The sequence below is a fragment of the Siphateles boraxobius genome, unplaced genomic scaffold (assembly GCF_051911475.1).
Source record: "Siphateles boraxobius isolate OS27281-9 unplaced genomic scaffold, OSU_SipBor_1 48, whole genome shotgun sequence".
Lineage (NCBI taxonomy): Eukaryota > Metazoa > Chordata > Actinopteri > Cypriniformes > Leuciscidae > Siphateles > Siphateles boraxobius.
In genome coordinates, this window is record NW_027509119.1 from 4,800,782 (window position 1) to 4,816,893 (window position 16,112).

At 38.1% G+C, this 16,112-nt stretch overlaps 1 protein-coding gene across 1 annotated transcript; it reads left to right on the plus strand.

The window, feature by feature from the left end:
- Window positions 1-4,900: 4,900 nt before the first annotated feature.
- Window positions 4,901-9,958, plus strand: fgf3 (fibroblast growth factor 3). The gene is made up of 3 exons (XM_077202090.1): window positions 4,901-6,654; window positions 7,845-7,948; window positions 8,784-9,958. Exons 1-3 carry the CDS (start codon window positions 6,378-6,380, stop codon window positions 9,171-9,173), a joined length of 771 nt encoding a protein of 256 aa, XP_077058205.1. The 5' UTR covers window positions 4,901-6,377; the 3' UTR covers window positions 9,174-9,958.
- The last annotated feature ends 6,154 nt before the right edge of the window (window positions 9,959-16,112 follow it).

Consider the following 16,112-nt stretch of genomic DNA (forward strand, 5'->3'; position numbering starts at 1 on the left):
AACCCTGCACCTACTAACCCATGTAGTTACCTTATATTGCAGTACTTTCTTAGGTAAGACTTAGGCCAGTGAATGTACTGTAAAATAAAGTGCAACCAAAAATCCTCTAATGATTTACTCACCTTTTTGTCATTCCAAACCTATGACTTTCTTTCTTCTGTGAAGCACAAAGTATGATATTTTTAATAATGCTGGGGTCCCAAACAACAACTGACTTTCATTGGCTACGTTAAAAATAAACTGACTGATGGCTCAATCGTATTGAAAAGCCTTCATGTAAACAACTCAATCGATACAAAATTAATTTTGGTCGGATTGAAGATAGGGCTGTATAGACCTGGAACAATCCGAACAACAATTAAACATGTAAACAATTTAATATAACTATCTTCTCAATTGGATTCAAAAATTGTCGTTGTGATCCTTATGATTTCGACTTTTTATAATAAGATCTCTGTTTACATACGTTTTACTTTTTACGAACTTGCATATGTTTATTTTTGTGCTGTCAAATCCATTAATTGTGATTAATCGCAGCTAACAAGTTTGTTTATATAATATATGTGTGTGAACATACATATATATATATATATATATGTGTGTGTGTGTGTGTGTGTGTGTGTGTGTGTGTGTGTGTGTGTGTGTGTGTGTGTGTGTGTGTGTGTATGTATATGTATATATACACACACATACACACACACATATTATATAAACACTAACTTTTATGTTAGGTGCGATTAATCTCAATTAATGGATTTGACAGCACTAGTTTATTTACGTCTGATGAAGTCACTGGAGGAGACTGATTATTTACTAAATATTTGCTTTAAAAAAAGCTCTTCCAAATTACACAGCTTTCCTTTCGAGTATTTCGTTAATTATGCTAATGGTTTTCTCCGGTTCAGAATATGGCGACCAGGTACAAAATGTGGCTGTACGTTTTGTTTAAAATACATAAATGCACATGTAAGTGAATGTGCGAATAGTTCACAAAAACAAAATTTTCTGAATCTGAAATCGGATTAGATTAATTCGAATTGACGAAAATCAGTGCATGTATAATGTATGGACAAAAAAACTAAATAAGTCATCCCCCCCCCCCAAAATATCTTCTTTTGGGTTCCAGAGAAGAAAGAAAGTCATGTGTTTGCAACGACATGAGGGGGAATAAGTGATGACAGAAGTTTCATGTTTATCCCTTTAACGTATATTGTGACAACATTTTGTTTGTATGTATGTGTGTGTGTGTGTGTGTGTGTGTGTGTGTGTGTGTGTGTGTTTGTGTGTGTGCGCAAGTATTTTTAAGGAGGTATGGAGAAGAACAAAAGGTGTGTGAAAGTAAAAGCTCAGAGAGGGTCCATATAAATGTTGCCATGATGTTTTGAAAAGGAGAAATGGGAACAATGCAGTTTGCAGCAAACACTCCTCTGCCATCCATCTTTTACACAATCAACACGGCCCTTTCACATGCACTGGCCCCTGCTGGGGACCCCATCCCCTCTGTCAATGGCCTTATATTTAAGGGAAATTAGGTGACATTGAGTTTCAAATGAGTCATCGACAGCTGCTTCGTCACTGTCGGCGTGAGCAGTGTTGTCCAGCAGTGGCGTGACATTGTGTTCCTGTCCCACAGAAAGAGCAGGATGGGACGGTACTGTACTGGAAAGATTCGGACCGTAACAGTCCACGGTCGTTTTCTCCATATAAACATGCATTGGGTGAAATGGAGCGGCTGCAAAATGTGTCGATTGTTTTCTTCGCTCTCCCTGAGCGCTCATTGATGCCTTATACAGTTACAGGCCACCACAATCATTTTACTGTTGGAAGGTGCAGAGAAATCCACTGTCCTCCCAAAAGGTATTTGAGACCTGCAGCTAAGAATCAAAGGGCTGCAGAGGTATAAGGAAGACCTATCTGGTTTCAAGACGAAGTGTGGGAGAGGAATAGAGAGAGTGTGAGAGAGAAATTAAAACGGAGAGAGAGAGAGAGAGAGAGAGAGAGAGAGAGAGAGAGAGAGAGAGAGAGAGAGAGAGAGAGAGAGAGAAGTGCTGCTGGCGGATCACTTTGAGCCGTCATTGAGATTTATGAAAAGTGTGTGTCATGAGGTAGATGATCTGTCTCTTGGGAATTGGAATCAGTATTAAGGGTGTTGCATTAAAATCAGTTCAAAGCGAATAAAAGTGTCCTTTGGCATGTTCAACCCGGACAGATCAACTGGGCGAGCACCGAAATCAATCCAACACTTCTGACATCTATGGAAAAGATGCAATGAGGCGGTACGGCCAGCATTTATGAGCGCTCTTAAAATCATCCCGTAAATCTCTCTTTCCATCGTTCTGCTGAAAAGCCGATGGCCTCGGACATGATGTTAGGCTCCGTCGAGGGCTCTCTGGCAAAAGAATAAGACAAACTCGCATCAATGAGCGGAACACTACACAAACGCTCCAAAACATACTCATGAAAATGCTTTGTATAATAGGGTATTTAAAGAGGTTAACCTTTTTTTTCCAAAGCAACCTGGGGTAATGAGGTATGAGAATAAAGTGCTTGCCAATTTGTTTGCAGTGCGTTGGGACTGTACGGGAGTTCTTTCTGAGCCCCTGACAAGCAGGTGAGATCAAAGTGAACCCTGACAAAAGGGGCTCAACGGTGATTTGTCAGGGGACGAGAGGCATTCCCGTCTGGCTCTAGCCAAGGCCCTCAGATCACTAGCGCAAGCGAAAAAAAAGAAAAAAAAAACATGGCATGAGAAAAAGTACAGCAGAAAAGGTTCAGAGGTCAGCTGATTTGTGGAACCTCCTTTTCTGCAAAGGAGCCAGAAAAAAAACTGTGACTATTAAACTTTGTTAAATGTAGGGGTGAAAAATCTTGTACACTTGATTCTTTGAAGCACCAAAATCTTCTTTTTTTCCAAAAAACAACTACTTTTAACTGAATAGGGTTACAGTGAATCTGTTTATACATTACACAAATATTTCTTCATGTGCTTTTTAAAACACCAGTACATACACTGTAAAAAGTTATTTTCATGATTTGCTATCACATTTTTTCTTTTGTCAAATCAACTTAGATCATTTATGTGGTTCCGATAACTTCATATTTTGAGTTTCTGTTGATTAAACTAATCTCCTTCGTTGTATTTACTCAATTTTTTAATTTCAACTTAAGGTTACTTTCTTTTTTAAGTTAAACCAACAATGATTTTTTACAGTGAAGTACAGCTGGAAAATAGAACGTTTGAAACATTGTTCGGAAACTTAAAGGGTTCTTTCAAAGGCATTAACCTGTAAAAGCCCTTTTTGTTCAAATTGGAAACTTTAACGACTGTAAAAATATTGAATCATATGTTTTTATATGGTAACATCTAAGTTTATTCAAGTCAGAAATATTAGTAAATATCACAGAATCAACTGCACAACAGAAATTTTTTTTCAAGTATTTGTGTTTTAAATACTATTAGGTTATAAGAGGTATTAAGAGTAAACTAGTGAAAAAAAATTAAACTAACAATAGTTTACAATCAGGATAAACACTGGTCAGTATATTTTTGCAAATAAAAAAGTATATAACTATATATACTAAGCTATAACTAACTGTAAAAATCTGAAAGGAGATAAAGAAAATATTCAAAAATGTTATTACAGATATCAATACAGGTGACTGGTGTTTAACACATTTCATTTAGTAGTGTCTTCTGTAGTTTTGTGCAATGTGCATTTCAAACATATTTCAAAATCAGTCTGCTACAAGCTTATGCCATGAATTAGTGTTGAGTAAAGAGTGCTGGTGGCCTGTAGAACTCATAGAAAACACATTCATGAATTTACTGAGGCTAAACAATTTACATATTCAAAACAATTATTATGACCATACACCCTCATTTCATTTTAAACTCAATATTTCAAATATGGGAAACAAATAAATTCAACATAAAAAGTCATATAAATGAGCAAACCTGACATTTCAACACAACGTGTGTGCATGTGTTGGTCATTTTAATAACTTATTGTTTTGCTAATACACTGACTGTCTGGTGTTGTCTCACACTTTGCTTTGAAGAGTGTTACAGTCCTCCCACCTGCTCAGACAGATATTTATAATTTTCGTAAATTAAGATGATAAGCTTATGTAGCTACATGTTATATATCATTATATATCAAATTAAACAAGAGAACCTGCTTATTCGGGTGACAGCAGTTCTGTCATTTAAAATATATTCCTAAACCCACAAATACAATTATAATCTATCATGATAGTGATTTCAACCCTGTAGCTCATTTCATGGTTAACCTGTTGGCGTTATGACTTATACAATTTTCCATCTTGTTTAATTTAAAAAGCAAAGGGTCGCGAAGAAGGTAAAGTGATTATGCATTTGAGTATGCACTTATAGGGTTAGGGTTATGATTGGGTTTGGTTTAGGGTTAGTGGCATGTAATTATTATGCATCATTTTTAGTTATTACTACTGTACATGTAACGTGTAACAAGGACATTGTAAAATTAAGTGTTACCGAAAATACTTTAACATGGTACGATTTAACCGTTCAAGCAACATCCTGAGTGAACTCCCCCTCCCCTCTCTCTCTCTCTCTCTCTCTCTCTCTCTCTCTCTCTCTCTCTCTCTCTCTCTCTCTCTCTCTCTCATACTGATTATTACTGCTGGGCTTTGTGGGCGGCTGTGGGCCGTAATTAAAATACTTCCAGAAAGAAACAGCCGACCACATCAGAAATGCAACCCACTGTCAGGATCAAACCACATCAAGCGCGTCTCTCTCAGAGATGGTCACCAGGGCATCAGTAATAGGCTCATATCTACTCTCAGTCTAGTCTTGACACACACACACACACACACATACACGCCGGGTCTGGTCTGACTGCCGCGCGACTAATACGTTATTACGAGCAGTTATAGCCTGTGTGACAAACAGTGAGGGTTTGGAAAGCGAAGACAAATGAAGGCTGCCTTCCCACGAGGTTCTCAATAGCATGCGCTGGTGTTGCGCCAAAGGGCAGGGAGATTTGTAGATGATGGTGCTAATTACGAGAATGGCAACCATAATGCGACCAAGATGGAAGCAATTTAGGCAGAAGTCATTTGCGTGTTACTCTTCCACCCACTATAGCAGCACACACAGCTTTGAGTCGCACTTGCAGTCTGGTTCATTCCTGAGAGAAGATGCATGATTTGATTTCCATGGCCTGCTAGATTGATTAAGACAAAAGGAAAAATTATTGAGAGGGAATGGAATATGCCTTGTTGTTTTTCTTTCGAAATCAGGACACAAACTTCGCGAAGCGGCACTTGGATTTATGCATTTCAAAAAGCAGGGAAATATAGCGGCGCTTCTGGATTGCACGTCTTGATCGTTTTATTCAGAGCATCACTACCTGTGCTTTATAGACTATAACAATATTATTTTGAATGAATGGCTGACATTTAGTCTACTTCGGAGAGATAGTGGGTTGTTTGAAGAAGAAAGCATCACAAGGCATATTAAAGCTGTTATAGGCGTAAACATAGGGGTTGGGTGTTTCTGGATCATGATTTCGTTCATATTTAACAAGATAAAAAGGCTGGGAATTATTTTGCACCTAATACGCAAATAAACCGCTTCAAATCTTTCTATTAATAAATGCATAACCCATGAACTTTTATCCTATGGAAGTGACTTTTACTGATTTATCAAGCCAACTGTCGAGACCATTGTGTGTCGTCACTCACTGTTTTATACTAGAAACATTCCATACATAAATGTGGATCATTGAAAGCCACGTGCGTATGTCTATGAATGTTAACATCACCGTCGAAATGTGCCAACAAGCATGAAAAGAGAATTAATAGTGGCTCACCCAGCCAGAGGCCAGTGTTAATGCTTAAATATAATTTTCGGGTCTTTGAAAAGAAGCGAACTGTGCGCTTGGATGTCTCTCTCTCTTTGTGATGCGGTTTTCCTCTGTAAGCCACCGTGTGCAGTGCTGTGTAATTTTATCCACGCTGCAACCTCTTGGTTCACACAAGACTGATACCTTGCCTCCCCTTTTCCTTTGTATCAATTGGTCGGGGTTCGGGCTATTGTTGCAGGAGGGCTCTTTTATTTCTGCGCACACTGTCGATCAGCGAAATCTCACGACAGGCTCGACTGGCTGTTTTCTCCTCCTCGGGCAGATACAGTGTGTTTGGAGAGCAGAGTGGAACCCATGAGCACCAAGGCTCTCGCCACCAAGCCGGATGACCGCGACACATTATTAAAGAAGGATACAGCAAGTTTTCTTTTAAAATGTTGGATCACTGACAAATGAAACTTCTTTGATGGGACCCCGTGTGCCAGCTCTTTCCATTCCAGCGAGGTTTTGCCGATATACCGCCATGCCACAATGGTTATAATTCTGCTCTTGTTGTTACTGAGCTCCTTGGATCCGAGTTTGCAGGAATCTCTGGCTCCGAGGCTGAGCAGGAGCCCAAGGGCTCCTTGTGTCAGGGGCCAGGAGTGTGACCCTAGGACGCGGCGCGATGCTGGAGGACGCGGCGGGGTTTACGAGCACCTCGGCGGAGCTCCAAGACGCAGGAAACTTTACTGCGCCACGAAATATCATTTGCAAATACACCCGAACGGAAAAATAGACGGATCTCTTGACGAAGACAACCCTTTCAGTGAGTAAATTCTTCTCACGTCAATTTATTATACGATCAGAGAATTGCGTAATTGCGCGAATAAACATTGTGCGCTGACAATATTAATGTGATATTAATTAACATCGAACATTCGTCCTGTCCGTCATTCAGGATTTCAATCAGCATTCTTATCACTGGAAAGGGAGATTAAAGCAACTATTAGAGCTATTTTGCGGATTGAACAACTAAACTAAACTAAACTAAACTAAAATTAGAAAATTAGGTCTAGCTAAAGTAAATAGGTCACTGTATTCCATTATTTTGTGACATAAGACACTCCAGCTTACATCGTAATATCAATTCGCTGTCAGAGAGTAGAATATTTGTACATTTGGTAGCCTATACATTCAAATCTTAAATTATATTTCTTTAAATCGCAGCATTCGTTTATCTGTAGTTTTCCAATTAGTCGAATCCGATTGCTCAGTAACAATTACCATATGAAAACAGGATTGAACAGACAGTTTAACATAATGACTTAGACAACGGATGTGTTTATCCAACGTAAAAGGATGATTATTCCAAACAGAAGAATGAGGAGAGCCATTAATCAGTGAAAAAAAGGATGAATAAACATCCTCTTTAAGAGGCGTTTAGTGTCTGTATGTCTAACCTGACAGTGTTGTGTAGACCGTGACTCAATAAACGAAAAATAGTATAGCCTATAAATATAGCTATAGGCTTTGTATATAAATCAAAATAAATGTAAAACCTCAAAATGAATCCTACATTTACAATTAACTTATTGGAAACAAATTAATTTCCATAATTATGTAATATTTAATGTGGTTTACATTGTAGAGTTAAATGTTTAGCTTTAATGATAAGTTAAAATCAATTTAATGATATAGACATAAATCAATTACTAATATTTATAGCAAATCAATTTATATTAATTGATATTATAGTAAACAAACTTAATTTATGTATACATAACACTTACAACTGTTACGGTTTTTAATATCATTGAATAATAATAATAATAATAATAATACAACAAATTAAAAAATAAAACTACGATTTCAAACATAAAATCATGACATGCTTGTGAAAACTCGGCCGACCTTGTATTGAATCCTACAGTTAATTGTGAAATTTTTAAATGCTATTATAAGTGTTTTTCACCTTTCTAGCATGCGCACTAACTAGTGCCCCTCTCTTCTCCCTAGGCATACTCGAGATCACAGCCGTCGATGTTGGTGTGGTGGCAATCAAGGGCCTGTTTTCGGGAAGATACCTGGCTATGAATGAGAAAGGCCGTCTGTATGCTTCGGTAAGTGTTATGTCACGTTGGAAAATCAAGTATCTGAATTTCGGCTAGCAGTGGGATCAGATAACAAGCGGGGCTATTTGAGGATCTCGCCACATGGTGGTGTTTTTCATGCGGAACGAGTGTGCCCACATGCTGCTAGATCACTGAGAGTTTGATTACTGAGTTTTGTTTGCCTCACTGGGGACCTTGTCACTGAAACTTCTGGTCAGCAGAGAATAATAACCACATGATTCTTACTCTTAAAAATTGAGGTTGTTTATTGGTTTTGATGGTTCCATAAAGAACTTTTAACATCCATGGAACACTTCCACTCCACAAAAGGTTCTTTATAGTGGAAAATGGTTCTTCAGATTACTAAAATGTTCTTCACACTAAGAAAAAATGGTTATTTTAAGTACTGTTCTAAGTTGACCCAAAAATGGTTCTCCTATGTATGACATCACTGTAAAAATCCCATTTTGGAACCGGTTATGCAGAGGGGTTGAAAATCACTGTATAAAATTATATGATCAGTAAGTTATGACAACATTTGTTTTTACATTGCTTTAAGTCTTTTCTTAATAAGTTATACAAAATTCAACTCTTTTAAGTCAGATTAATGTAATTTACGTTGAAATGACTTAAACACCCAAGTTGATTGTACTTAAAAATTGAAGGCAGCAACTTTTTTTTTATCTTTTCCCAGTGAATCTGCAGAGTTTTGACCAGTTTACATGTTGATTTTTCTACATAAAGGAGATGACTTCTTTGTGGCCACACTGAGCCACCTTGTTGCAGGTCCAGTCAAGATGAGAAACATTAAAAAAGGCTAATAACATTTTTTTAACCCTTTCAGGAACTCTTCAACAGAGAGTGTGAGTTCCTGGAGCGCATTCACGAGCTCGGATACAACACCTACGCGTCGCGGCACCACGCAACGACCCAGCCTCCCCCAGCGGGGTCCGGTGCCGGGGCCGGCAAGCGCCGTGCCAGTTCTAAAAGGCAGTGGTACGTGTCCATCAATGGAAAGGGCCGGCCCAGGAGGGGCTTTAAGACACGGAGCACGGACAAAGCTTCCCTCTTTCTGCCCCGTGTTCTGGGCAACAAGGACCATGAGATGGTGCGCAAGCTCAGAGAGAGCCAGCGGCATCAGACGGGCTCTCACCGGGCCCCTGTCGGTCGGGGAGAGCGAAGGAGACGACGACACAGGGGCTCCAAGGGCCACAGCAGAAGGCCTGACATTTAACACTCTCTCGACACAGATGGAGAAGAAATCCACTGAGAGTCACATGGAACAATTGTCTCACGAGAGGATGATTTTCAAGAAAACTTCAGAGGAATTATGAGAGTGACATTTAAAGCCCAGTATCTGAATTATAAAGATGTTCATGTGACCAAAATTAACACTACTGAAAGTTTTGCTTTTTTATGACAAGCACCACGTCATGTCCTCAAGTCTTTTGTAATTATTGTACATAGATGTACATTCATTTACTTTTTTTATTTGAGCAAGATAACATAGAGTAAATGTTTGTAATGGTAAATTAGGACGTTGTACAAGTGCTTGACAATGCCGATGATGTGTTATGGTGGTGTACAGACAAGCACTTTTTTCTTACTGAAGTAGAAAACAAAGATCCATACACATAAAAACAGATGCTTTTTAACTTACATGTGATAGGCTACTGTTCTTAAACTGCAATCAGGAGTACTTTGTATATTACTAATGTAATACATATTTATTTTTGTTTATATGTTTTTAAGTTATTGATGACATAGTTTCTACACTTCCACATATCAAAGATTTTTCTTCAGAAGAGATTAGTAGTAAGAATAACACTGTTGTCTTTGAACAATCCCTCTCCAGTTTCCTATTACTTCATTCAAATATGAGTCTACATGTAATGGCATCAGCTCTGATAAATGTCATGTATTGAACACTGTAAGCAGAGTATAATGCATTACAACTGCATTGTTCGACACTGAAAGCTAAACATCTGGAGGAATGTCACCAATAAATTATATGGAATATATATATTTTTTGGTTTTATTGCTAAGCATGCATGATATGGTTTCGCTCGCACTTTATGCTATTCTCTGTTTCTAGAACTCCATCAAAATCTCATGAAAGTGCGTATCTATACCACGAATGTTATTTCTCGTGCCATTTATACGCCAAAAGTGGTTTTAGCGTGCATATGCTACGCACTGAAAACCCCTTGGGTAGGATTAGGGGTGGGGAGTGCGTGCGTATTGCACGCCATAAAGTGCGTAGCATATGCATGCGAAAACTGCGTAGCATATGCACGCAAAAACATTTTTTGACGTATAAATGGCACGAGAAATAATGATATGGAGCTTATTAAATGCTAAATGAATGTCTGTAAATAAGGCAATGGCTGCAGATGTATTCCGCGCAACTGATAGTGATCGGGGATGTATTGAAGTCTCTCGGCGCTCCAGCAAAAAACGATTCCCTCTTGGGACCTTCCCCCCATTTGTCCTAAAGTGACATCATCTAGAAGAAAGGAAAATGTAAAAAAAGAAACAACAACAACAACTAGAAAAGCAATACAGGACCACTTTGTAAAATATAGACTACCCATTTAAAATGCTAAAACCATTTATTTTTTATTTTAATGCATCCGTTCTGTGTTTCGCATGAACATCGGCTTCTTCAAGCAAGAACAGAGATCTGTGCCTTTGAAATCTATAGGAGAGGGGGAAAAAAGACGTGTTATTCTATACTTCGCAGGTTCGAGAGCTTCCTGGCGGTCACAATGGCACATCTCTGGGGAAACCTGGGAAGCTCTGTCGCTCGAGACATTCTTCTTCCTTTTTCTAAACGACGAGAGCCTGAGATCTGAGAAACAAGGCAATCGCCGATGAACAAAAAATGTTTCTGAGAAAGTGTATAGTTTGTTATGAATGCCAAACTCTAATATTACTCAACAGGAATGCTGCACTGTTTGAATGAACCTTTGTGTCGCCCTCCTGACACCTTATTTTTCACAAACCCATTCATATACATAAATGCATGAGAGGCGAGATCAAAGCTTTCCGCGACGTCAAATATTATATTCTATAATCGCTTCTATTAATCAGAAACTGAGGAGCGCTTTCTTTCCTTACCTGGCCATGGAAAATAAATGATAGCACAAGCTTTATGATACATGTAACAAATAATACAAATAACATCTCCAGGGGTTTGCTCTAACAAATGATTTGGTTGGTTTCGCAGAAATGCCATTTAAAGAACCATTTTTTATTTAATCAAAAACCTTTGGAACCGTTCTTAAAATATCATTTTTCTCATAGTGTGATGGACTTTTTAATAATTTGAAGAACCCTTTTCCACTATAAAGAAACTTTTGTGGAACGGAAATGTATAATGGATGTTTAAGGTTCTCCAAGGAACCTTTGAAAGGAACTTTATTTTTAAGAGTATAAAGGTTTAGATCCAAAAAGGGTTAAAGCGACAGTCTGACGTCACTTCCATGAACAACGTTTTACATTAATTTCTAAGCGATCCCTTTGCTGCTGGTGGATCACTGACCTGAGGAACACACTGAAACATCAAGAACCGGATCTCTAAAGAACCATACAGCCAACTCAAGAACCGTATACATACAACAAGTTCCAGATAAAAATGATATTGTTTGCTGAAATTAAGGCAAGACACCCCTGAAAGATATCACCATATACTTCCTCAGTTGATAAGAAATGCAAAAAGTTTTTTCTATTATAAGTTTTTGGAAATGTTATTTTGAAATATGCAAATGAGGCATTATCTAATTATGCACTCATTTTCATACATATGACAAAAATAATAACAGATAACAAAAATCTGAACATTGGATGAGGTCAGGGTCAAAATTCTTTTTTTTGTGCCATATTAGAGTCAAACGTTTTTACAGAGGGGATTTTAGTTTTCTCTTTTTTATCACTCATAAATCAGAAAATACTGGTCACAAAAATAAATGTTCATAAATTTTTAGAAATGACAAGTATAAAATCAGGCAAATTATATATGAACAACCCCCTCTGTAAAAACCTTCAGATAGATGGAATACAATTAGGAGATTTCTGGCTCAGTGCAGGAGAAAAAATAATAATTTTGAGAAAATTGCCTGTAAAGAGAGTATATATATATATATATATATATATATATATATATATATATATATATATATATATATATAAATCATGGGGCTCAATTCTGTCCCATATGTTGACCCTATGTGCAAAGTTTTTCATGCTCTTTGGTCCCAGTTCTAACCTATTCAGGCACACGACGCGCCTATTAGTTCAGTGGCATATAACAAGTAAACAGAGAGGCAGGGGTTAAAGTTCAGCGTCCCGATCGAGCGACTTCTGATGACCTGCCTTCAACAATGACGTGTCTGCCGCCATGTCGAGTGCATAGAAGCGCTCATTAACCTATAGATGCCCAAAGAGCCAAGGCCATAAAATGATGCATTATCAGGGTGCATGAGATTATATCTCGAGCATCTAATTTCGAATGTGAAAATAAATAAATAAATATGCATTCAGTTTCCAAACCAATTCCGATGGTTTTTAAACCTATTGATAATTAAATTACCCAACGAGTGCTTTCTCAGAAATTACTTTAAGCCGCGCGCTATAGTGAAAACTGCTCCAATTAAAATCAGTGCGCTTCAGTCTCATTCTTCTCTGGCCCGAGGGCCTCAAAGGGTTGCTCCTCGTGCCCATCTAATTGGTATCGTCAGGAATTCCTCAAGTATTGACCCAGCGGAGCCTGAGGGGTCTTTGTTCGTACAGACAGGCCTCCTACTGGCCATCTCTGTGGAGCTTGAAGAGTTGATGACCTCTGCACTAACATCACACCATATTGCTTCCAGCTTAACTATTTTTTAAGTGATACATTTATTAATGCTGATAGTTATATAGAGATTAAACGAAATACCGATTCAGAGTTAAGATGTAAAATTCTTTATTGGCATTGATGGTTCCATGAAGTACCTGTAACATTTCCATTCCACAAAAGGTTCTTTATAGTGGAAAACGATTTTTGGAATGTTTTTCACACTTAGGAAAAAATGGTTCTTTTGACAACTGTTGACTGAAAGGTTCTTTGGGGAACCGAGAATAGTTATTCTATGGCATTGATGCAAACCACCCATTTGGAACATTTATTTTTAAAAGTGTAAGCTTTTTTTTCTGGGATATTACAAATAGGCTGCATATGAGACAAGGAAGGAAAGAAGGTTTTGTGAAAATGATACTCTTTCCCCAAAAGGACTTGACTATTTTGTAGTTTACTTTTCTGTTAATTGTTGTTTTATATATATATATATATTTCGTTTATTGGATGATTGGATAATTAGTTGATTAATCAGGTCAGGTGTGATGGATCATGCTGATATAAATAGGACCTCTCTGTGTAAAAAAAAAAAAGATTTTTGGGAGCAGCGTTGGCAGTGTGCCAATTTTTGTTTATTTTTAGTGATTAGTCTCACTAACACGATGTCAGAAAGTTCCCGGTTCGCATTTCTCTGTACTTCTAAAAGCGTCCTATAGAGGGAAGCACTGACTTCTGTCCAGCTGCTGTGAAATCACAGGATCTCATCATAAGGTCTTATCAATGTTGTCTTCGCAATAAATCTAGAATCTGAAGGGCGGGTTGTAACCTCTGTATTTGATATCAATGAGATGTTTTAGGTGCACGGCAAATCAAACATTTAAAGAGATGCTCTCTGTAGATAATACTTTTATTGTTTTACTGTGAGAACTCAGAGGTAAATGAATCGTGCTTGATTTATTAAATGCATAAGCATTGCAACTAATTAATCTAGCCTACAAATATAGCCTAATAATTGAGTTGCCCACGGCCTGTCATTACATATGTCACTATTATTTAACAAAAATGCCTGAAACCGATATCTTTCTTTAAGGCGAACATTTTTAATCGTTGGATCGAACATAATTGGGCTGATACGCACTGTAAACTTCTTGGGTAGGATTAGTGGTGTGGAGTGCGTGCGTATTACACGCTACAAAGTAAGTATCATATGCACGTAAATATGCACTCTTTTTTTGCGTATAAATTGCACGATAAATACAAATCGTGATATAGATCGCACTTTCATGAGCTCGGGCTGCAACTGAGCGTCTGAGCGCGACTGCAGCACCATGGAGAGCGGCGGCGCGCGTGTTATTATTACATTCACTTCATTTCTCTGCCTGGATTCAGATGCAAGACTCATTCTAATGTGCACCATGTGTTAGTTGCTAGTTCGGTCTTCCACAACAACTAAAAGCTTTCATTATCGGTCAATTATCACAAGCATGTGGCTGATAAAGAGTTTTTGTCATGATAATTCAGCAGTGGCTATAAAGCATTACGCGCCTTTTCGATTTGAGCATCCAAAAAACAACAGTCTGTTTGATCAGTGTCTGTGTCCCCAACATGTAGCCTATATAAAACCAGCCACACATCCATAGATCATACGAACCGAGCCATTCCTGTGTGCAGAAGACCCCCATCAGCAAGCAACGTCTAGTGAAGCGTCAGAACCTGGATGGGTGGGATCGCGGTTTAGCTATTTGGGCAACAGGCTCAGTGTCGAGGGGTATTCAACTCTCCTTTTTGAAGTTAAGAGATGAGAGTGTTCTGTCTGGAGGAAACGTCGTCATGCGAAACAAAGGCGGGGCAAGCAAGAGTTATGGCAAGGGAACTTTTTGTTTGTTTGGCATAATGATTTATATAAACAAATCAACAACAGAGAAGACTTGTCAACCACATCCTTATGTAACTAATGAAGTTTTGGACATTTTATCTCTCCCTCAAAATCCAAGGACAAATGGACACTTTTTATATCAAAGATATTTTCTTTCATTGTAGTTCGTTCATATTGTTACCGCTATGCGGGAATTAGTGTGTGCATCAAATTATGTTAAAAACATGCATTTGGACATTTTTGGACACACCAAAAATGCTACATAAGAAAATATGTGCAAACAAATTATTTTAGAGCTTACTTTACTTTCTGGGGGACTTTGAATAAAAGGGAAAAAACACTTTGAATTTTTTTTGGAGGATATAAAGTAAATTCACCTCAGGTTCACACAGAGTAACCACAGGTGTAGTTCAACAACTTTACAAACAAACGTATTTATTTTGAACTATAAATCTATTGTTTTACCACTTGAAACTTGAACTTGCGGTTTGCTTCGAAAGTGCGCTTGCGCTTTCTTCAAAATAAATGTTGTAGATAGTATATGTAACGCGAAGAGATCCATAGCCTACGTTTTCAAGTGTGGTTAAAGTTATAGGCCTACTTTATAGTATTTTACCAAAATACTTTTGGGTGTCACTGCAGGGTTAGGGTTAGGGTTACAAAGACATTAAATTTTCCTAACAGGCAAATGTACTGTCTTTGCAAACGAGGAACATGTAACCAACATAATAGAAAAGAGTCATTCTCCTATAAAGGGATGTGCAATTAAACCTTCTCCAATATAGTAAATCCACCCTCAAGTATTCATTCAGGAGTTAAACTGCCTGAGTAGCCTAGTCGGTGTGATGTAGCCTAGTGATTCTGGGCAGAATAATTTCTACGCACTATTTCTACGCAAATTACAATCATTTGAGCTTTCAAGTAGGTGTCTTACTTTAATGTTGATACGTGTTTGCACCATCCCCCACGGTCTTTCCGTTTTACGTCGCATCCTCTACACTAGCAGCAGGGAGCGCGCATTCCCCGGGGCCGCGGAGAAAGCTTGACTCACAGTGTGATGTTTCCAGCGGTTTACATGTTCCCCCCCTCAATGCTATGACGCACAACACTCACAACTAGACTCTCGTAAGAGGTCAGCAACAGAATTGTCCGGCTGAATTATCTAGCAGTCGCTGTCAGTGGGATGTCCAAAGGCTGCATTAAACTTAAAAATTATGTTTTCACATCAACGTCATATTGCAAACAAGTCATATTGCGCACATTATGTTTTTCCTTTTGTTCTTTCGGAGAACATGGCCACTTTAAACAAGAAAAAAACTGCTTGTACTGTATTTGCAATCGTAAGAATTCGAATTCGAATGTTTTTTTCCTGTTATTGTTCATTTATAGAACTGTCTCCTGTCTGACACTGTCTGCTAACGTTGTGATTTCCGATACATCCTCCCATATATATATTATTTTAT

Excerpts from the sequence above, each read along its gene's own strand:
- fgf3 (XM_077202090.1), top strand. The coding sequence starts at position 6,378 with ATGGTTATAATTCTGCTCTTGTTGTTACTGAGCTCCTTGGATCCGAGT. Across the intron at positions 6,655-7,844 it reads TGACGAAGACAACCCTTTCA|GCATACTCGAGATCACAGCC; the intron begins GTGAGTAAATTC and ends TCTTCTCCCTAG. Across the intron at positions 7,949-8,783 it reads AAGGCCGTCTGTATGCTTCG|GAACTCTTCAACAGAGAGTG; the intron begins GTAAGTGTTATG and ends TAACCCTTTCAG.